This window comes from Nyctibius grandis, chromosome 23 (assembly GCF_013368605.1).
Source record: "Nyctibius grandis isolate bNycGra1 chromosome 23, bNycGra1.pri, whole genome shotgun sequence".
Classification (NCBI taxonomy): Eukaryota; Metazoa; Chordata; class Aves; order Nyctibiiformes; family Nyctibiidae; genus Nyctibius; species Nyctibius grandis.
Genome location: NC_090680.1, coordinates 4,399,699 through 4,421,045, shown reverse-complemented (window position 1 = coordinate 4,421,045; position 21,347 = coordinate 4,399,699). Strand labels below are relative to the sequence as shown.

At 47.2% G+C, this 21,347-nt stretch overlaps 1 protein-coding gene across 1 annotated transcript; it reads right to left on the bottom strand.

Annotated features, from left to right (window-relative positions):
• Positions 1-2,276: 2,276 nt before the first annotated feature.
• On the bottom strand, positions 2,277-21,258 carry CCDC191 (coiled-coil domain containing 191). Its single transcript, XM_068417444.1, has 17 exons — positions 21,118-21,258; positions 20,144-20,182; positions 19,163-19,292; positions 17,794-17,925; positions 16,603-16,781; positions 15,876-16,096; positions 14,925-15,081; positions 14,101-14,291; positions 13,241-13,490; positions 11,564-12,009; positions 10,922-11,016; positions 9,235-9,317; positions 7,716-7,817; positions 6,406-6,549; positions 5,058-5,210; positions 4,533-4,687; positions 2,277-3,026 (listed from the first exon to the last, which is right to left on the bottom strand). Exons 1-17 carry the CDS (start codon positions 21,184-21,186, stop codon positions 2,699-2,701), a joined length of 2,874 nt encoding a protein of 957 aa, XP_068273545.1. The 5' UTR covers positions 21,187-21,258; the 3' UTR covers positions 2,277-2,698.
• Between the last annotated feature and the right edge of the window lie 89 nt (positions 21,259-21,347).

The window sequence follows — 21,347 nt, the reverse complement described above, 5'->3', positions numbered from 1 at the left end:
TGGATCAGGCTGCAGTGGTTCATAGACCCTTCCCAGGCTAATTGCTGTCCCCAGCTGCAGTGTTGTTTGCCTGGAGGAAGCAGAGGAAATTGTTGAATGCTTCAGGCACTCTTTCAAATCCAGTTTGAGCTGTGCCTGGGAGATTTTGAAGAGGCTGGTGTACAGATTGACTGACAAGAAGGTATTTCTGTGGTCAAGGTTTTTGGGAAAGCATGTAAGAACTCTGGAGGGCAGGTGTCAGCAGGGGGTGGTAGTGGAAAGAAGAGGAGTTTGCGATAATTTGGGGGTTCTGTGTTGGCTGTTGTACCCAAATGAGAATCCTGCCCCCCTCCCCATGCAGGAGAAGGAAAATCTGGCTGTGCAGCCACCTCCCTCTCTTGCTAAGAAAAGCAAGGAGCTGTCAGGCAGGACTGTGCCTGAGCTGTGAGTGGGGGCTGATGACCAGCATTAAGGCACCGACATCTGCATCTAACCAAGTGCCGGAGCAGGAGGGATGCTCTGGCGCAGCTGCAGGCTGAAGCTGTTTCCTTGGTCTGACAAGCTCTTGCGTGTCACCCTCCTGCTAGAAACTGTTTGCTGGAGCTTTAATTTGCAAAACACTTAATATCATGCCAGGGGTTTTAGGGGTGTCCTGTGCAGTCTCTCGACAGCATCATCAGGCACAGCCTTGCTTTGGCCAAGGAGGTACGAGTTGTTTCAGCCAGGTGTGGATTGAATGGGGAAGTGGAGGGGCTTCTCGTTGCCCCTTTGATCCAGACCACGTTCAGTATGAATGCGCTTGATCCATGAACATCATTGCTATTCCTCAGCTGGATCCAGCTGAGGCTTCAGCTCTGTGCTAGCATTGAATTAGCAGTAGGCAAGGGCAAAGGGGCATCAAAGCACAGCTCCTCCTGGATCTTCTTTTGGCTTCTTGCTGCTGGGACTGTCCAGCCAAAGAGCATCTTACCAGGAGAATCTTTTTCAAAGCTACTAAGAATAGAAGAAAAGCCTAGAAGGTGAGAGTGTTGGAGACAAGGGCCAGTTTCAAAAGCAAGTGTTGACTGTACTTCAGGTTCTTTGTGGGGGGGAAGTTATGCTCCACATAAGCAGCATTATTTTCATGGCTGGTGAGTGGGAGCTGTGAACCTCGAGGACAAAACGTGCAAGTGTGGCATTGCCGGGGAAAGAATCTGCAGTTCAGTAAACTGGATGCACCCCTGAGTAGCCAGTGGTTTGGGGCACCCTTTTAGCTGTGAGAGATGTAGATTCAATGCCTGCTCAGCCTGTTGCTAGAGTCAAGACCAGGCTGCGTGTGGGCTCATCCACCCTATTGCTCCATCCTCCTGCTACTGTCCTTCCAGCTGTGGTGTTGTCCTGTCTCCGTCTGGCTGTGATGCTACCTTCTCTCTAGCTGAGAAAGCCCTTGTGTCCTCACCTTTCATCCTCTGGCTCACTATCCTCCTCGTGCTATGAATCCAGATGGAGGGGGGGCTGGAGACTTGCCCTGCTGCGTTCGTTCATTGCCAAGCCCCACTAAGGAGGAAGTCAGCTTAGGAAAAGGTCACCAGGAACATGGGAGCATAAGGGCTGGTTTTGGAGGTGTTCTAGGAGCTCATTAGGCACTACAGGGGAGAGGCTTCCAGAGGGAGAGTGCGTACTAAGAGAAAGCAGATTAACACCAAGCGTGGCTGCTGGCTGCACTGGGGCATTCGTTTGGTAGCTCGGTCCTCAGCTCTGCTCTTCCCTGCCTCTTTGGCTCAGTCCTCTGTGAAAGACACTACCCTTCTGCAGTGCCCGTTCTTCCCCACAAGACGAGTTACTCAGCCCTCTCTCAGCTTGTTGCTTCCTCTCACAATCTGCCTGTAATGCAGCCAGATGGTCTGTACTCGCCCACACTCCGCGCAAGCACCTTCAGCTCCTTGCACTTGGATAAAGCGCTCGCCTGACCTGCTGGTGGTCGGGTCTGTAATCAGCCTTTGGGAGATGGTAAATGTTGGTGTGTTGTAGAGGATGGCTGTGGGAGGTGACCTGGGAGTGACAGTCATCTTCAGACCTGCACCAAGAGTCAGCTTGGGTGGGCAGGGAGGCTCTCTGACCCCATCCCTGGGAGCTCTCTGTGTGGACAAACTCCTGGTGCTAAAGCTCTGGAGCCTGCCCAGTGGCACCTGACCTGTCCTCTACCACTTCATCTGCAGTGCTCAGCGCTGGTCTAGGTCCCTGACCCTGGACTTCAGTCAGCTTCTAACACATTCACACCGACAACTCACTTGTGTTCATTTCAGATTTGGGTTTATTGGAAACTTTCAACGCATACACAATATTTAAAAATTACACAACACAACGGATAACAGTAAACCATCTTCCTGGCATCACCTAAGTGCTCCCTGTACTGCCAAATGCTTTTGGAGAGAACTCTGCCTATCCTGGTGTGAGGAGGAAGTCATTCCAGATTCCTGCCTTATGCTGTTGCTAAGACAAGGCATACTGTACCTTAACCTGCAGCATAGTGCAGATAGGGTAATGCCATGGAAGTTAAACAGTGATAAGAAACTTTCATTTTAATCATGTCAGCTTTAGCTTATGTAAAAATACAGTCTGCCTTTTTCTTGGATTTTTGTTTTTTTGGTTTTTTTTTTGAAGTGCTGGATCAAGTGAGAAGGCCCAGCCTTGCACAACACATCCTTAAATACTACAGTTAACCAGCTTAGAAAATGTTTCAATGACAATTGAAATTCATAAACTTGAAATCACCACTTGCCACCAAAGTCAAAGCACTGTGCTTGTGAGCTGGCCAGTGCTGCGAACCAGGCAGTCCCAGGGGACAGGACTTCCCCTTGGATTCGGTAGGAAGATAGCACCGAACAGAATCAGTCTTCTTGTCCCCTTTGCCAGTCGTCTTTGACTCTTTTCTGTCAATTTGGAAGTCGGGGAGAATTTCAGCTACTCTCCTGCGTAGCTGATTTCTCCTTTCCTCTCTCTCTCTTTCTTTTTTCACCAGTGCTGGATACTGCCTCCAGGCCTTTAATGCGTTCAGCATGAGTCTCCTGAAAGAAATTGGGGACAAAAAGAACAAAGTGATGACATGCAGGTGTGTGCATAACATAAGTAATCAAAAGATGACTTCTATTTGAGGGGCAAACTCCCCTAAAATACCTGTGGGATTGGTCCTGCTGCTAGTCAGGGCTGTGATATGTTAAACACCTGCAGGCAGACTGCTCCATTGATTTGTCACTCATCCCAGGGAAAAAATAACACCTTGCCCCTCTCTATTCCTCTCCCCTCAAGAATTTTGCTCCTCCCTCTGACAGGATTCATTAGCTGGTGTTTGCTTAGCACTCTGAAGGTGAACGATGTTTCTTGAAGAATAAACAGGGTCTCTGAAAGCAGTTTCTTCAGGAAAAATGTAGGCTCATTTGGTCCAGACCAACCACTTGGGAGTGCAGGTTGGTGGGCTCCAAGTCTTACCTGATTTTAATCACACCACCAAGGTGCTTTGCCCTGGGTTCCCATATGGGCAACAGAGAGCAACAGTCCTGTCTATAAAGAATAGTTTGCTGTGTCAGGGTCTGAACTGCCTTTTGACAGTCAGTGGGGGAAGAGGTAACATGGAACAACAGGTGATTACGCTCCTAATATAAGGTGATACGTAGAATGAATCCAGTCTCTTCCTGGGTCTGAATTTTCCCTGGTTCCTCCAGTTTGCTGGCTTTTTGCATTAAATCATGCACTGTTCTGATCTTACCGACACAGCAAGCTACAACAGGTTCACTCTGCCACACAAGAGGTGAATTTAATTCCTCCTGCAAGGTGCTGCGGATCCTGTTTGGGCTATGCACAGGCGCAACCTATTCATGGCTGCATGCAGCTGACATACTTTGATGGAGAGGTGGGTGAATATGCTTCTGTTTTCTGTTGAACTTTGACAACATTTTTTTTTTCCTCCTGTTAAAATGCACAGCTAACGCAGGTATGGGACAACGAGTGAACTGGGTGCATCCAGCTCCAGCCATGAGTGGTAGAACTGTCTGCTGTAGTTCTTTCTCTCTGCCAGGTCAGGCTGACGATGGCATAAACTGAAAGATTCCTTAAGTAGGGTTTCTAGTTGATCAACTTTGGATTTGTGAACTAAATCATCTGCTGCGGACAAAACAATACAGTGTAATTCCTGCACAATCATTTGGCTTGCTGTAATTGTACTTAAAGATTTTCCTAAGGCAGCTTTTAGCAGAAGCTGCATGGCCAGATCTGCTAATCAGCTTAGAAAGTTTCAGCTACTTATCTGCTTCCACTGCCCTCTCTTTCAGCAGATTTAAAAGTCCTGTGAAGGGTAGCACTGAATTTCCTTTTCCAGGCTGCATGGAAAATTCTTACCATAAATCTCTGCTGATGTTGTCTGTGTATATCACAGAAGCAAAATACCACCAGTAAAGAACCTGTTTCACATGTTCTTGGGGAGCAGATAATTGACCTGCCAAAAGTAGTCTCTAAAATAATCTATAGGGTATATTAAACCTAAGTAAAAATAACTGCTGGCAAGGGAGTGCACTTACTTGTTACTGTGCTCAGTAGCAATCTTCAGCTTCTCCCGTAAGGTCCTTCTTTCCTCCATGATCAGATCAAACCATGCCCTGAAGTACTTCCTCATGAGGCAGGCTGCATGGAAGGTACTCGCTCTTTCCTTCATAGTAGCGAGATAATCCTTGTACTAGGGAAGGAGGACAGATAAAGAGGTGAGAATGGTTTCTTTCTCCCAACCAAGCAGAAACAGAGCAGTGCTAAGACTGTGGCAGTGAAGGGTAATGGGGACTGGAGTGGAGAAAAATGAGCATGGAGCAGGGTGAGAGAGTGCAAAGGTGGAGGAGCAGTACGTAGGAGTGTGTCCTGGGTGGAGGAGAATGATGGAGAGTGAAGAGCTGAAAGAAAGTCTCTGAGAAGGGAAAGATGTTTCTGGAATGGGGACAGTGTAACTCAGCAAAGGCTGGGCTGCAGGTGTGTGAAGTGGCACTGTGGTGAGAGCAAAGCACGGCAGCAGCTAGCTGGCTTGGCATCATTTCTCCACTGTGGTGCAGACAAACCTTTAGCCAGTCCCTGAAGCCCCGTCTCAGCAACACATAGGAATAGAAGCCCTCAGCCCAAGCCATCTTCCCTGCGAGGCTCCTCTGGGTGTGCTGGAGCCAAGCCATCAGGTGTTTCCTCTGCAGGCCCAAGCAGTGGTGCCTTTGTGCCACCTGAGTAAAGACAGCAGACACGACAGCTAGTTACTTGGGCTAGTGACAACATAAACATAAAGCTACAGAAAACTGGGGACACTAGAAAAATCACCTCAGCTTTTTGGAGCCCCCAAAATGCAGATGTCTGACAACTGGAGTAACTTACAGGATAGGTTCCCACAAAGAGGGGTCAGCATAAGGAATAGGACTGGTCTCTATTGGGCTACTGCCGCCTCACTCCTAGAGAATATCCGTTTGAATTAGATTCTGAGTTTAACCTATTGTGAGCGGAGCAGAGGCATGGCCTGTAACAGTGTAGTCCAACCCCATCCATAACACTGACCATCAGGGTGGACTTAGGGAGCAGCTGCTATCCCTCTGCTTCTTCCCAGCTGGAGGCCTATGTGTATTTGATCGAGTCCTGTAAGTAGCTACAGTTCCAGTGACGTAAATGGAAGCTTTCCCAACTTAGCCCTGGGCTCTGGCTAAATCTTCAGGATATGGTTGAGTGTTACTAGTCCACCCCTGATGAGACATGCCAATTCAGTCATGTACAGAACTGTTTCATTAGCAATATTTATGTGTCAAGGTCTCAGAAGCTGCCGCTTGCTATTCTGCGCTGAGGCATGGCCAGGTTAGAACAGATCCCTGGATGATCACCTGTGGTGTCCTACCTCCAGCAGTGGCCAACACTGCACCAGCAGAGAGAGGGAAAGCCCTAGGGATGGGCTGGGGTTAACTGTACTAGAACTAGTGCCTGGGCAGTGTCTTACTGATTAGCTTTGCTGTGGAGCAAGAGAACTGACAGGCTCATGTCACAGAACTTCAATTTATTTTTTTGGCTGTATCGTACTAACTCCCACTGTGTTATTGGCATCAAATCATGTGGCAGTTCGTACTGCAGACAAGTGGAGGCTAACAAAAGATGACTTCTCATTAAATATTGAAATTAATTCCTTTCTCTGTCCTTTTGGTTTCTGTTTAATCAGCTAGAAATGAGGATGCCACCCTTGTGGGTTTTTGATGACCTTTCAGGATTAGTCAGATGGTCTGATTTAAAGAACTAATATAGGGCAGGGCGTGCAGGGAGAATTTTTGCTTTCTCCATCTCTACCTGGCTTAAGAGCCTATTAAGGTTTCTGCTAAGTGCTGCATCCGTTCTTTTTCCCTTCCTCCCATGGCGCTGGTGCTTTCCTTTATCCACAGCACTTACCACCAGGTTTTCCTTGGCTTGCTCCCTCAGCCTTTTCCATGGCACCATTCCCAACTTTCTCAGCAGGACCTTCTCATAGTGATCTTTGGCCTTTTTCTGGAGCTGCTGCTCTTTCTCCAGCCTCCTCTGCTTCTCCAGGGCTTCCTACAATACAAAGAGCAGTAGTTTTAACTCACTCTGGATGAAGAGGATGTTAAGCAATGACAATAGATGATTGTCATATTGGAGCCGGAGGTCCTGACCTGACAGGAAACAGGGATCTGCACCATCTTTAGCAGTGCAGACCAGACATGACCCCATGTACTAGAACCTGTGGTAGAAAGCAGTGCAAACTGTCTTGAAAATCCTCACGGAAGATGATGGCATTTCTGGACACTTCCTTGGGCCATGTATCAGGACGTGGCCTTCTCTCAGCACTGCAGTTTGGTGTTACTGTAAGAGACATATAATCTGTGGCTACCAGCAGTGTTGATGTAGCAGGAACCTCCTTTTGATGGGCCTTCATCAATGTGGGGAGAGATGCTTTGGTGAGCTCGACGAGGGCAGCTTTCTATGTTTATAAAACTAGACTGAAAACATGTCCAAAAATGATTCTGAGTTTATGTATGGACCCTACCACTTAATCTAGCCTAAATAGTAGGGGAGGGATGTGGGTATTATATAGCTGTCCAATATTGCTTTTGACTGAGACTCAGGGATGAAGGTCAAACATCCTAAAACACTCAATCCAAGTAGAACAGTTGTAGGTCAAATTCCTATAGGATTTCAAATGTGCTATTTGGATTATTAGGACAGCTCATTTCCAAGGAACAGCAATGAAGTAGGGCTATTCCTAGGCTAGCTCCAAGGAGAGGATGCTTCTGTTCGTCAGGTGGTAAGCTGCCCTCGATATATCTGTCAGGCTTGTTTACTTTTAAATCGTGGTTGTGACTGGTATCATTGTGTATGCTGGAGGGGGACACAAGTGGAAGGAGCAGTCGGAAAGTAGGCTGAACATGCTGCCACTGTAGGGGCTTGGGTAGCTATACCTCAGCAGTAAACGTCCACCAGCTGGGACCTCTAGCCCTGCTGATGAGGCAGGGACAGTCTATACTTTATAGTGTGTTCAGTCCACAGCCCTTCCCCTAATGGTGCCAAACAGGGGGGAGGTGGTGAGCCTGTATAGCGGGTGCTGTGCTGGGGAACTCTGCTCTGCTAACAAAGACCTTCAGTTCACATTACTCTGGCTGCTGACTGAGTGCTAGTGGGTAATGGCTCTTCTTCCCTATCCCTGCTAACGGCGGGGGGAAACAGGTGAGGTGTTTGCTCACCAGCTCCTGCTGCCTTCTCTCCTCTCGTCGTCTTTCCTGCTGAGCTTTCTTTTCCTCAGCCTTCTTCCTCTGTCGTGCCTCCTCTTCAGCCTTCGTCTGGGCCTTGAAATGGAGAAAATGGAGGAAGGTAAAACTTAATTTGGCACATATGACCTGTTCAGAGATCACAGACCTCTAAGCTTTCCCCGTATTCCTCTAGCATTGACCAGCACCTGAAACTTCAGAAGGAAGCAGACTTTGTCACATACTAGACATGATCTGTGCTGGACAATGAACTGTGGAAGGGGGAGGAAGGAGGGACTGTTCTTTCTACTACCTATGAATATATCTTTCTACTACCTATAACTTAGGACAAAGAACGATAGATATCTATATATAGCATTTACCTGTTCTTCCCCTAAAAAATTTAAACCATACACCAAGTTATTTATTGATAACTTGACTGCTGAAGTCAGTCCTGAATCCCTGGGCTCTGCTCTGAAGTTTTACTTCTACGTGCAAAGCAGCATTACAGGTACCCAAACATTTATTTCCCCAAACACTGAAGATCAAATAAGTTGTTTTACTTCAGTGCTGGTCATACTTGGCACAATATCCTTCTCTGAATGTTTATCTGCTCCCCTTGCAAACCCCACTCTGCTTTCACTTCACAAAGCTTTTGCTCTTGATGTATGCATCAAAGGCCTAAAACCCACAGCAACCATAATGCATGGTTACTATGACTGTGCTTCCTGATCTCTACCATCATGGCAACTGCAGCTGAGGAAACCCAACCTGATGCTTGTCTGTCCACTCCACGGTTAAAGTGTTCTCTAAGGCTCGTTTCAGACTTCTGCACATGTGAGTGCATCTCTTGCTTGGAGAAGGAAGAAACGCTGTTGTTTTAGGACCTCAGTTCTGAGCTTTCTGATCCTAATGCAATTTATTATCAATGTTTTCAGTAACAGCTTAATGCCCTGAAGGTAAGAAGGCTCCTCTGTTGGATGTGTATCACAGAATTTGGGTATTAACTATGCAAACGTTGTCAGTATCTTCTCTCTTCAGCAGAGGTTTGCTAGAAAGATGCAGGATTTTTACTAGGTGAGACTGCATGTCCTCAAGCTGCACGTGACCAGACAGGAAAGGCCGAGGAGGGGAAACCCACCATTGCCAGGTCCAATCAAGTGAATCTCTGCATGCAGTTCCACCCTTCCCACCCTTGGCAAGGACAAGTTACAGTCATGGGGTAGGTGTGAAAGAAGTGTTGGGGGGGTGGCAAGGGAGGCTGCTTCTAGGATTGCAACTGCATCAACACGAAGCATCTGCCTGTGATATGGCAGGGCTAGTGCCGTCACCGTACACAAACGCAGCAATAACTACTTCTTTTGAGGTGTGCTGGACATCTGCTTTCTCACAAGCTATAAAACTCCTGCTTTGGATAAAGGGCCTTTTCTTAGTCCCTGACTCTGGTGTTAAAACAGCATTTCTTGTAACTGGAATGGTGTGAAAGAGACTATATTTCATTTTCCACTTCCCTTACCAATTTTTCCTTTTCTCTTTGTTGTTTGGCTTCTTCTAGTTTCCTCCTCCGTTCTGCCCGCTGAGTTGCTCTCTCCTCCATAGCTACAGAAACAGAGGACATAAAACTTAGTGGAAATGAGCTACAGGAAAATGGCAGAAGTTTGGTGAACAAGGATGACCATGTCACTCTACTGCCAGGCCCCTGTTGACCTGGCAATGCCAGCACAAACGGACTTGCTTTCTGCTGCCTCTTGTGGCTGGCAGTGTTGTGAGTAAGGAACCCATAAACGTTTAGGAGCTGACTCAGGACCACCCCAATTAGATTCACACCACCCTCCTTTGTTGACAGTCACAGCCATGAGGCTCAGGTTATGAAAGGCGCTGTGTTCAGAGGCTTTATCCCTGTCTTCCCTGATTGAGTGCTGAGGCTCAGGGCACCTGATTTAGCAGCAATTGCTATGAGGTCTCCAGTAAGCTCCAGTTGCTTATTTAAAGAGCGGCTTCATGATGGAAAGCATCCCTGCCACAGTGACACACGGGTACTTGGTCCCACTAGTAAGAAACTACTGCTTAATGCTTCTTTGGGGAGATAAATTGCAATGGGGTTATCTTGCTGGCTGTCAGTGAAGGTGTTACAGTGCTGACGTGACCACACAGAACATGCAGTGGAGTTGAGAACCCGTGCTTGCTTCTTCTGAAGTCACAAATGAAGCCCAGGGTGGAGCAATCAATAACTGGGGGGCATTTAAGTATTTTGACCACAATAGGTTTCCTCAGATTCTTTTCTCCTCTCCGCTGTCCCAGAACTCTCCACCACAGGAAAATCATCCAGTGATAAGCTATTCACTGATTTTTTGGGGGGGATCTTCAAACAAAAGCACTGGAGTGCTCTGAAAATACGCTTGCTGTGTCTAAGGTGTACACAGTTTAGGCAAATCAGAGTGAGTGATGGCTTGGACTAGGTAGCATTAGAGCTGAACACAGTCAGTTAATGAAAGGCAACTATCAATGCCCAACTATCATGGACAAAAAGCTCTGGTGATTCCAAAACTGTTAAAACATCATAATGCTCCCATTCCAGGCAACCTTTCACGCAGACTGGGACCATCCCCCAGTTGATATGGAAGAACATGACCTAGGGGTATAACAGAACCTGATCTGCATGTTTAACCTGTATGCTGTTCTAGTGTGGCCAGAGAAGGGGAGATATCTCACAGAAGGCAGGGATACGGAGCTCCCTCCCCAGCCGAGCTACTATTGTCTCACAGAACCTTGGGTGTAGGCACTTAATTCCCTTTGAAATCTCACGACCTCTGTCAAAGTTGGATGAAAAGGACTGGACAGTTTAAGCGTTACTTGGATGTGCAACGAAGGGAATAAGAGTGACAGCAAAAAACCCTGTAGAGCTTCTCTCTCTGAGTCTTTTTTTGCACCAGAAAGAATCACAAGTCTTAGGAGTAACCACCACCACAGTGTACTAAGCATGGACTTGAGGGGCTTCCAGTGGCCCACGTTTTACAGATGCGTGACTTGGGCATGAAAACAGCTCACCCTCTCACAGCGCTGGTCAGGCTGGGAAAGAGAGTGCTGAGTTTTACTTGCATACTGTCATCAACCAGCAAGGCTGAGGGGAAGAAAGAGAGAAATTTCCAGACAAGCTGTTGAGAAAAGTGGTCTGGAATGGTCTTTGCTATCTAGAACAATACCTTTCAGTATGGGATGAGGTGAGGTCAGCTGGATGGAAGGCCTTCTGCCTTGCATCACCGCCCTTGTGTTTTCTGGCCCATGAGAAACAGGTGGACTAGAAAAGGAAAGAGTAAAGAAATTAGTCAATGAACGTGGTCAAATGATGTCTCACACCTACCACCTGTGGTTGAGAAACAGGCCTTGTAGTGTCTATTCTCCATTGTGCTGCATTTTCATCCTGAATCCCTGATACACCTTTTTTCTGCTTGAAATGGGATTAATGATGCATTCCTGGGAAGGAGCAGAGTACCCAGGGCTGCTGCATGTTCTGCAATACTGAGGATGACACTTTTTTTTTTTTTCTTAACTAAATAAATCCCTGCTGCTACTATGTGTGACACTCTAGTGTTGCTGTTTCTAAGTGGATCCTGTACGGATCACATGGTGTTGAGCCATTGAAAAAGGGAGAAGGATGGAGAACTGTGGCCAGCCTGATACTACTCTTGAGCCTAAGTCACAGGTGAGAGGAAGAGCAGATAGAGCTAGCACGACTGAAGTGTCCCTGGCAAATTCTGGCTCAACTTGAGTAGCAATGAGACATGCTGACTAATTGAGCCTCCTTTATCGAGGGTGTATACCTCAAATGGGTTGTATTCTCGCACCTGGATTGTTTTTCCCTCTCTGGTTTTTCCTCGCTGGTTTGTGAAGCAGAGTTGTTAAGCAGCTGGGTTACAGTTGTGGCTTGTGCTGCCTCTTCTTTAGCTCTGCTCAGCCTCTGATTTTCCTGCAGTTCAAGGATCAGCTTTTGCTGTTTCTGAAGCTGCTGCCTTTGCTCCTCAATCAGACGTTGCTGGAAGGCATGACGGTGCTCAAAACGGCTACCATAAGCAGGAGCTTTCTTTGGACCAGGTGCCTGAAACTGCTGGGGGAGAGTGGCTATTTGATTCCTGTACACAGCCTGGTCCTGGGCACTCGGGGCTGCATGTTTTAGGGTAATCCTCAAGGCAAATTTGGATTTTCTGTAGGAATGAAATGTGTGAGCAGCATCCCAACAAGAGTGGTCTCCGGTCTGGTCAGGTCCTTTCTGTATGAGGCAAATTTCAGTTGGCTAGGGGGAAAAAAAAAAAAAAGAAATAAGGAAAATTTGGCATTGATTAAGACCAAGCACACTTCTACCCCTCCTACATAGTAAGGGTTTCTTTAATGCAAATCTAGTGAGATGCCTGAGAAGTAGGGTAATCTCAGCTATGCAATCTTTATCCCATTCCTAGCCAGGGCAGAGGGGCCCTGTTATGTACAAAATGGCTGTGGGAAAGAACTGTTAAGGAACTGTGTGCCACTTCACTGGGAGGAAGAAGTCCTGATCAGGCAAGAGCGCTGGCAAGAATATATCCTAACTATTTTGTTAAGCTCAGGACAGCTCATTTCTCAGGGGTTAGCTCATCTCTCAGGGATTAGCACAGTCCCTTTTCAGATGGAAGAGAAGTCTACACGGTGCTGCTTCCTCATGCCTCTTCTCCAGCGTTGATAAATATTACCATGAAACTGGTGCACAGTGGGGAATGAGGCTGCACCTTTTCTGACACATGGTCTTTCTCTGAAGAGGCAGCAGATTTAAGGTCTGCTTTCTGATTCTTAGGTCAAAACCAAATGCAGTCCCATCCTTCCAGCACAAATTTTACCAGTGCATCAGAAGAAAAATATGGGCCTACTAAGATGATACAAGCACCATAGGAAATCAGCTTTTGCTGAGACTTAAACAAATTAAAAGCTTGACCTATAATATGGGTATGTGAGCTCTCATGCTGGGATCGGGATACTGCTGTGGTACAGGTTTTATAGACAGAAGGGAAGGGCAGGCAATTTAAGGAAGCAACCTCTGATTCCCCTCTCCTACCTCCTTGTGATATGCACTATCCTGAAACAGCCAGAGACAACTTTTTTCCTCCAGACTTAAAATCCAGGGAGCTGCACTGGCATGACAAAATCTCTTGTCATGCACTCAAGCATTATTCTTTTTAAGTCTAAGCAGGCATCAAAGATGTAACTAATCTCTCAGCAAAAGTGATCTGGGGGTGGGACACTCATTGCGACTCAGTACATGCAGGGTTGTTCTCTAGCAGCATTAGAGATTATTTTTAAAACTCATTCAGTGTCCTTCATGTTTGCCTCTGATTTTTAAAGACTTCTCTCCTGAACAGTTGCAGGCAGGTATTTGGGGGACTCCCTGAGAAAGAAGCCTTCCTCTGGGACAATGTAATCTTTATTTCAGATTGCACAAAAGTACTTTGTAAGAGTACTGAGATGCCAATACACAAAACTACACGGGAAGGATTTACCTTGTCTTGCTGCAAATCTTGATGATGGTTTACTTCCGCTGTCCGAGGCACGTAAACCTTCAGTGCCCTGGCCGGACCACCCTTCCCCAGTGACACCACCTTCAGTCGCTGTGCCATCTTCCTCTTCATCTCCCCGCCCTTGATCTGCAGCTCTTGCTTTTCTGTCTCTGCTTGGCTCCAGCGCTGCCATGCCAAAAAGCAGCGGCGCAAAAGCCGTCGCTTGTTATGCTCCACAGACAGTTGTGTTTTCCTGAATGAGAAAGAGGGGGGCAAAAAGGATGCCCATTATCTTGAAGTAAGTTTCCCTAGTTCACATTTTGCAATCTCCTGTGTAATCCTTGGGCTGTAGTATAGGGGCAAAGACATATCCATTCCCTTGCCAGCTGCATAGGAAGCGGCAGTGCCTCACCACACAGCCTGCCAGACACCTGCAAGAGTAAAATTTTTCTCTGGCTGATAGGGAATTCATCCAACAGCCTCCTTAATGAAAGGCACCGACCAAAATGATCTCTGCTATACTACTACTGAAATAGGAAATAACTATATTCATCAGAATATGAGGTGCCATATTTATTTCTCTGGGGTCCAGAGCAAGCCAGGGTGAGATTTCCAGGGAAGATACCTACAGAGAGTGTGAGACACAGGCTTGTTGGAAAGTGCTAAAGCTCCTGTTTATCTCTGTCCTCCTTTTCATCTGTGCCACAATGCCTCTGGCAGACTGCACTCAATGTATCAGTTTTCTCAAAAAGCTACTGTTTTCCTCCTGCTGGCTAACTGGCAAGGCCCTTTTAGATGCCCTGATCACTGCACTGCCCAAGTACTGCTGCAATAGGAGGAATTCTACAGTGTTGGGTCACTACCTGTTTTGATCTCGGAGATGAACTTCCAATTGCTGTGCCTCCCGCTCTGCTTTCTGGGCCCAAGTATAGTTTCTCCAGGCTCGCAGGGTCTTCAGTTGGCATCTCCAGTTGGCAAGGGCTCTGGCTTTTCTGATTTTAATTCTGTGCTCCAGAATGACTTTCAGCCAAGCAGAGAAATGTCGTTGCATGCGCTGCATGGGAGAGTTTCAGAAAACCAATGAGCAAGATACAGCTCGTCACACAAATACTGATCCTCTCCACCCTTCCCCTTATCTGGTTTTCCTTTTTGAGATTTTTTTTTAGAATCATCACTTTCAACAATTACCTTGAGGGTAAAAAAATAATGCAGAGCATGTGCAGGTCTTCTACAAAAAGCAGAAAGGAACTAGAGAGAGAACATCACGGGGCTCTGTGCTTTTGAGTGAAATGCACTTAGTTCAAGTGTAAAGGAATAAAATGGGTGAGGAACATAGAATCTCTAGAGACAGGAAAGGCATTTCAAAATCTAGAAAATGTCTAAGATGCTACAGGTAAGAACACTTCTACGGACAACAGTCCTGAGCACCACATCTTTTCCACAATTCTAAGTGAAATCTCCCACTGACTACACTTGAGGCACAGACAGGCTGGGGATGGAGGCTCAGGATTTCTTGCTCCTAGTCTTACAAGATACTTTTTGCACTGCTCTTCTACTTTCCTGGTATTAGGAGGAGGTCTTGGAAGAAGTAAAAAATTCTGATAACCAGGACTTTTTACTTCAGTTTTGCAAATGGTAGTTGAAGGCAGGTAGCTCAGAGTCAAAGATAAAGAAGGGTGATGCTCACTCTCTGCTTATTGGCCTGAATCCAGCGCAGCAGCTCCTGAGCCTTTCTCTGTTTCTCCTCTCCTTGCTCTTCTTTCTTCAGGACCAGGGGTGGTGATGCAGTAATACGCACCTTCTGAATTGTCAGCTTTTCACTTTTTTCTTGTCTCTTCCCCTTCCTGGAAAGCAAACAAACATACAGATGTAATACAACAAGGAAAGTACTGTAGCACAGATTTCACTCCCTTGTTGGCCAATCCTAAGAAGAGAATCACCTCTACAGCTTAGAAAGTTGCTGATTATTTAACTCATGCTTCTTAGAAAACAGCCTCTGTCATAGTTTGGGGTTCCAGAGATTAAACAGTCTGGAGCATTTCCAAAATATAGCAGGCAGAAGAAAATAGTAAGATTTTAGTAAAGCACTTGCACAAGAAGATTTAGGATCTCAGGGCTGTCTAAGTAAATAAATGGCCTCCCTAGAAGTCACATCTCTGTGACAATCCAAGTTTAGCAGAAGCAAAAATTATGTCTCTGCAGAATTCTCAGCCAAGAATGCTCTTTATTCTCTCATAGCAGAGGGAGTATTTTAAGTTCTAGACTTTCAACACAGACTGTTCTTTTTTGTGTGTGTGTGTACACTGTCTTTCACGCTGCATTAGATGCTAACAAGGCTGGATGTGGCCAGAGTTGATGGAAAGAATGCACGGTGGTGCAAACACACTCCTACTTTGTGATTCAATGTACATATTGGTAATGGCTGAGGGGAGACTAACAGTATCTTTAGCCCATCTTCCCACTAATGATAAACCCTGCCATAGACGTTGGTAACAAAGGAATAAAAGGTTTTGGGAGAGTTTGGAGACAAAGGAATAGCAGATGTTTCCACTGGGACCACCACTCCTCTTACATTTAGCAAAAGGAGCTGATAAGTGTTCTTCATATGGTTCTTTCCATGCCCCCCTCTCCCTCTTACGTTCTCCGTGCTTCTGCCATGGTGTGCCTCTTCTCAGTCCTTTCCTTTTGCAGCTTCACGATTTCCCTCTGGATCTCCTCCTTCTCCCTCTTAGCCTCCAGGGCCTTCCTTCTCTCCTCCTGTATTTGGCGCCTGGCCTCAGACAGAGCTAATTTCTTCAGGGACTCTTCTTGTCTCTGAAGCTCTAATGCCTTCTGACGCTTCATTCGGTTTTCTTTCACCTGGGAAGGAGGAAATCGGCAAAAGTCAAAGCAGATGCCAAAGGCTGAAGAATTTGAGGTTCATTGTAGACTGACAGGGTGGGTCACAATCCCCCATTCACATGAAGCAAGCAACCCTGTCCATAGCTGGCACTGACTGGGCTGGTTCTGCTCTCGGACCACCAAAAACTCCAGTCAAGAGAGTGAGGTTAAACCAGTATTACTTGATGGGAGCAAACTCAGAACCAACTGCCATGGTGGCTTTTCCTGTCAGTCTTCAGAAAGGGGGAAAATCTGAACAGATGTAGTGAAAGCTGACTGTGCAAGCTACTGTGAATGGCTAATGTGCCCCTGAAAATGCAGGAACGTTTCAGCTAAACTGTGGAAGAGTATCCTCAGGTATGTGCCTCCGAGTCAGAGATTATTGCAGGTTGGGAGAGAATACTGGGGAAGTATCACTGAGCATTTACTCTAATCCTATAATCCTCCATCTTATTCCTTTTAACTGTGCTGCCTTGCCTGCTCACCTGCTTGTGTCTGAGGTCCATGATTATTCGTGGATCTACAAGTTTTTGGTTTTCCTTGATGTCTTCAAGTCTAAGCTGTTCCGCTATCCAATTGTTCACACCTTGACTCTGCAAAAGATGCTGTAGGTACTCTTGGACAGAAGAACTTTCCAATTCATGTTCCAGATAGCTGCACAAGTCTGAAATGAGGAATTCAGATTATCTCAGGCTAGTTTGAAATGAATAAACCCCTCTGTGTCAGATCACAAAGCCTCATGTAATTAAAGGGATCACTTTCCCAGACTGTCAATGCATTTCTGATGAAAGCAGACACACCTACTGCACTCCATTTAGCCCCAAAGAGTCTTAATCGGCCTCCCATTGAACACGCTACAGCAGTAACAACATTTCATCCATTTTTCACTGCCTTGCCTCTGAGCATCTCAAACAGCTGTATAAATTTGACAGGCCTCTCAAATACCCATACACAAAATAAATAAAATTTCTATTTTACAAATGAAGACATTGAATGTTTACGAGGTGCATTTGTGCAGCCCTACAGCAAGCTGCTGTAAGAGCTGGGGGAGAAAAATCACCACCTCTAATCTTGTTTCTACTGAGCCCACTATCCTGGCCTCGAAGCAACTTTTACTTCTCCGTCTGACAAGCCATGAGGCCTGGCCCCCTTCCCCAGCACATCCTCAGAAAGGAAGCCAGGAAGGAACTGCTAGAGAGAGTCCAGTGCAGAGCCACGAAGATGATTAAGGGGGTGGAACATCTCCCTTCTGAGGAGAGGCTGAGGGAGCTGGGTCTCTTTAGCTTAGAGAAGAGGAGACTGAGGGGTGACCTCATTAATGTTTATAAATATGTAAAGGGCAAGTGTCATGAGGATGGAGCCAGGCTCTTCTCAGTGACATCCCTTGACAGGACAAGGGGCAATGGGTGCAAGCTGGAACACAGGAGGTTCCACATAAATATGAGGAAAAACTTTATGGTGAGGGTGACCGAACACTGGCACAGGCTGCCCAGAGAGGCTGTGGAGTCTCCTTCTCTGGAGACATTCAAAACCCGCCTGGACGCGTTCCTGTGTGATATGGTCTAGGCAATCCTGCTCTGGCAGGGGGATTGGACTAGATGATCTTTCGAGGTCCCTTCCAATCCCGAACATTCTGTGATTCTGTGATTCTGTGAAGTGCTTTGTTGTGCTCTCACCATCAAACCGCTCACACGTCAGAGGGGCTACAGAAGGCTTTTCCAGGATGACAGAGTCAACTTCCTCTTCTCCATCGCTCCTCAGCTCCAGCTGCAGTTTGGACTCCATCCAGTTACTGAGCAGCTCTTGGGCTATCGTGAGGAAAGAGATTGATGACTTCACTTGCTCAAAAAATACATGGGTAAGTGTAAACTAGCAAGACTCTGTCTCTGGGATAGTTATATCACATGCTGGGAAGGCTGTCTAAAATGACTGAAAGCTGATCTGCAACAGAAAATGGAATAAGGCTAATAGTTCTGTTCTCATCTTCTTGATCTATAAAAGAACAGGAAGAGAAGGTGGCAAACTTTTTCCCTGTCACATATGTCACAAATTAATTCTTCTCCACCTCATTTTTCCTACAAGATTCTGTGGACACTTAGATCACTCGTGTGATTATTATAGCATTTATCAAGGAGATGGAATTCACATGAGGTAATTCATAACTCGGATGACAGCTTTCACATGTTTTACCACTGCACTTGCAGACACTTAGATATTTTCCACACATACAGACAAAGTTGTCCTATGGTATATACAAAAAGAACCACTGTTTGGACAAATGTTTGCTTCATGTGTACAGGTTAACCTTTGCAAGCACCACAGCTCAAAGAACAACTGGTGAGTCTAGATTACAAATCTCTCAGGTTACAACTCTTATTGATACCTTTCTTTGCAAAGCGGACTATGTGTCGTTAATACCATTAAGTATTCTAACAACAGATTCCAGACAAAAGGCTTTCACTTGAGCTAGAACAATCCTGAGGGATTGGTAGCGATAAAAAGGAAAACCCAAGCAGAGAAGGGCAAACAAAAACAATAAAGAAACGTGAGGAAAGCAAGCAATTTTTCCACCAATTGCAAAGACAGCTCCCTTTGAGGCTGTATAATGCATTTGGACAGTGGACTGTAAGCAGATGCAAAACCACACAATTATTCGTAGATGTGAAAGTTACACAGAGCAATTCCATTTTCACATCTGGCCTGCTATCAAAAACATGTCAGGTAATTTTATCTGGCTTCCTATAGCCCACTAACTTGTGTTTGACCATACAGTGTGTCTTCAAGGGCAATACCCTTCCTCATCTTGACCTGAAATCTCCAGGAGACAGAGAGTTTATCCTTCTCTTAGGTATGCTAATTAAGATTTACCTTGAACTCCAGCAATTGATTCTTCTTATGCCTTTCTCCATTAGATGAAAGACATCTTACTATGAATTGTTTCTTATGGTCTTAAGCTTTGCAAGAGCCTGTTCAGACCAGAACCACAATGCTGCATCAAGAACAGTTCATTTTAGGCAGCTTGTGGCAAGCAGTATTTCAGCTCACCTTCCTCACACGCCGCATCATGATCTTGCAGCCGTTCCACGGTCACAGGACCACAAGGCCCCTGTGAATACCTTGACTTTTGAAGGGAAAAAGCTTCAGACACAGCATGCTCAGCGGCTTGTTCCACTCTCTTTAAAGTAAAGAAAGAAAAACATTTCTAAGGATTGCTGGGTATTAATTTTTAAACTTCCTATATCCACGTTTCTCGTCCAGAGAGGGCAAACTTCAGTGGGAATGTAACACAAGACAGCATGGCTGTCACAAGAAATAGACTTCTTTTGAAACACATTTCTCCGACTGCTTGATTGACTGGAGAAATTGGACTTAGAAATCATTAAGTAATAAGCATTCATTTGGCAATTAGTGCCAGTCATAATGATTGGAGAACATGTAGGGAGAATACAAACATCCTGCCCCTGGGGGCTAGATGGAGTCTTGCTGAGCTAGTCCCCAGCAACCACCAACTATGAAATTTGGTATCAGTATTTTGTCACAACCAGGCTGGCCACTGTGTAAATAGTCTAAGTGTTTTCTGTCCCATATTCGTCTCCCCGAGGTGTAAATGGTCCTGACGTGTGACTGTGTTTTCACATGTAACACCTGTACCCCAGACAGCCTGCATTTCTGCAGAACTTCTTCCCTTTGTGCTAGGGCAAGCAGAGCAAGCTGCTGTCAGAGGCCTAGGAGGCTGCGTGAGGAGGCAGATGCACGCTCCTACCGTCATAAGATGGCAGCTGAGGGTGGGAGCACGAGGGTGCCCAAGGAAGCAGAACAAAGGGAAGTTCGCCCTAGAATTCAATTTCCTCGATCTCAGGTGGTTGTAGATGCAGGACATGGTGCTTTGGGGTAAATCTCTTGTCTTACCTGCCCATACACACAACCTGCGGTACTTGCTCAACAGCAAGCTTTGTGCGTGACCCACGCACTTTACACGCAGCAGCAGGGTACCTTACTCTGGAGTTACCGTGCAAGTTACTTCACCTTGATCCAGTGCTCCCAGTTATCAGCGTCAAACCTTGGCTGGCGATAAGATAAAAAAACACAGTAACAGCGTTGCAACCGCGTGTCTCTTTTTGAGCCAGAGTTTAACGCTGCCAAGCTCCGCGCCATTCACTCGAGCGCGGCGCGGGCTTCCCATCCGCTGCCAAACCACACGGCCGCGGCCGCTGCCCTCCCACAGTCCCTCTGTACTCGGCACTGGTGAGGCCGCACCTGGAATACTGTGTCCAGTTCTGGGCCCCGCGCTTCAAGAGAGATGTTGAGGTGTTGGAGCGAGTCCAGAGGAGGGTGACCAAGCTGGGGAAGGGTCTGGAGGGTCTGACCTACGAGGAACGGCTGAGGGAGCTGGGGGTGTTTAGCCTGGAGAAGAGGAGGCTCAGAGGTGACCTTAGTGCAGTCTACAACTACCTGAAGGGAGGTTGTAGTGAAGTGGGAGTCGGCCTCTTCTCCCAGGCAACTAGTGATAGGACAAGAGGACACAGCCTCAAGCTTTGCCAGGGGAGGTTCAGGTTGGACATTAGGAAGGATTTCTTTTCAGCAAGGGTCATTAGACATTGCAAGGGGCTGCCCAGGGAGGTGGTGGAGTCACCATCTCTGGAGGGGTTTAAGAAAAGCCTGGACATGGCACTTAGTGCCCTGGTCTAGTTGACAGGGTGGTGTCAGGGCAATGGTTGGACTCGATGATCCCAGAGGGCTCTTCCAACCTGGTTGATTCTGTGATTCTGTGACACAGACCCGGGAAACCTCTTTGCTGAGCCTGACCCTGCCCGTACAAGCGGTCGGGACCCCACGGGGCCGCCCCCCGTGTGCGCAGCCCCGGCCGGGCCCAGCTCCCCCCCCCCGCCGCCGCCGCCGTTTAAACCGCTCACCCGAGCGCGCGCGCCCTGATTGGACAGCGCCCTGCAGGGCGCCCCCTAGCGCCCCCCCCCCCGCCGCGGCCCGTCAGGCCCCGTTACCTTCGGCCCGGCCCCGTCGGTGAGGCGCCGCCAGCGGTACAGCTGCGGCCTGTGCAGCGGCAGGGCCATGGCCACGCCGGGCACCCCCGAAGGCCGCCAGCCCCTCTCCGCCTGCCGCACGGCTCACCCCGCCGGTGGCCGTTTCGCTATAGCAACTGCCAACGCCGCGGGGCGGAAGGGCGGCGCCTCGCGGGCGGCGCGCGGTGATGATGGCGCGGGGGGTGACGGGG

Bases quoted from the DNA above. Each gene is read 5' to 3' on its own strand.
- CCDC191 (XM_068417444.1), bottom strand. From the start codon at position 21,186: ATGGCCCTGCCGCTGCACAGGCCGCAGCTGTACCGCTGGCGGCGCCTC. The intron at 11,017-11,563 runs GTGCGAGAATAC...TTCCTTTTCTAG, and splicing joins GAGAGGGAAAAACAATCCAG to TCCACCTGTTTCTCATGGGC. The intron at 6,550-7,715 runs GTGAGCAAACAC...TTTGTATTGTAG, and splicing joins AGAGAAGGCAGCAGGAGCTG to GAAGCCCTGGAGAAGCAGAG.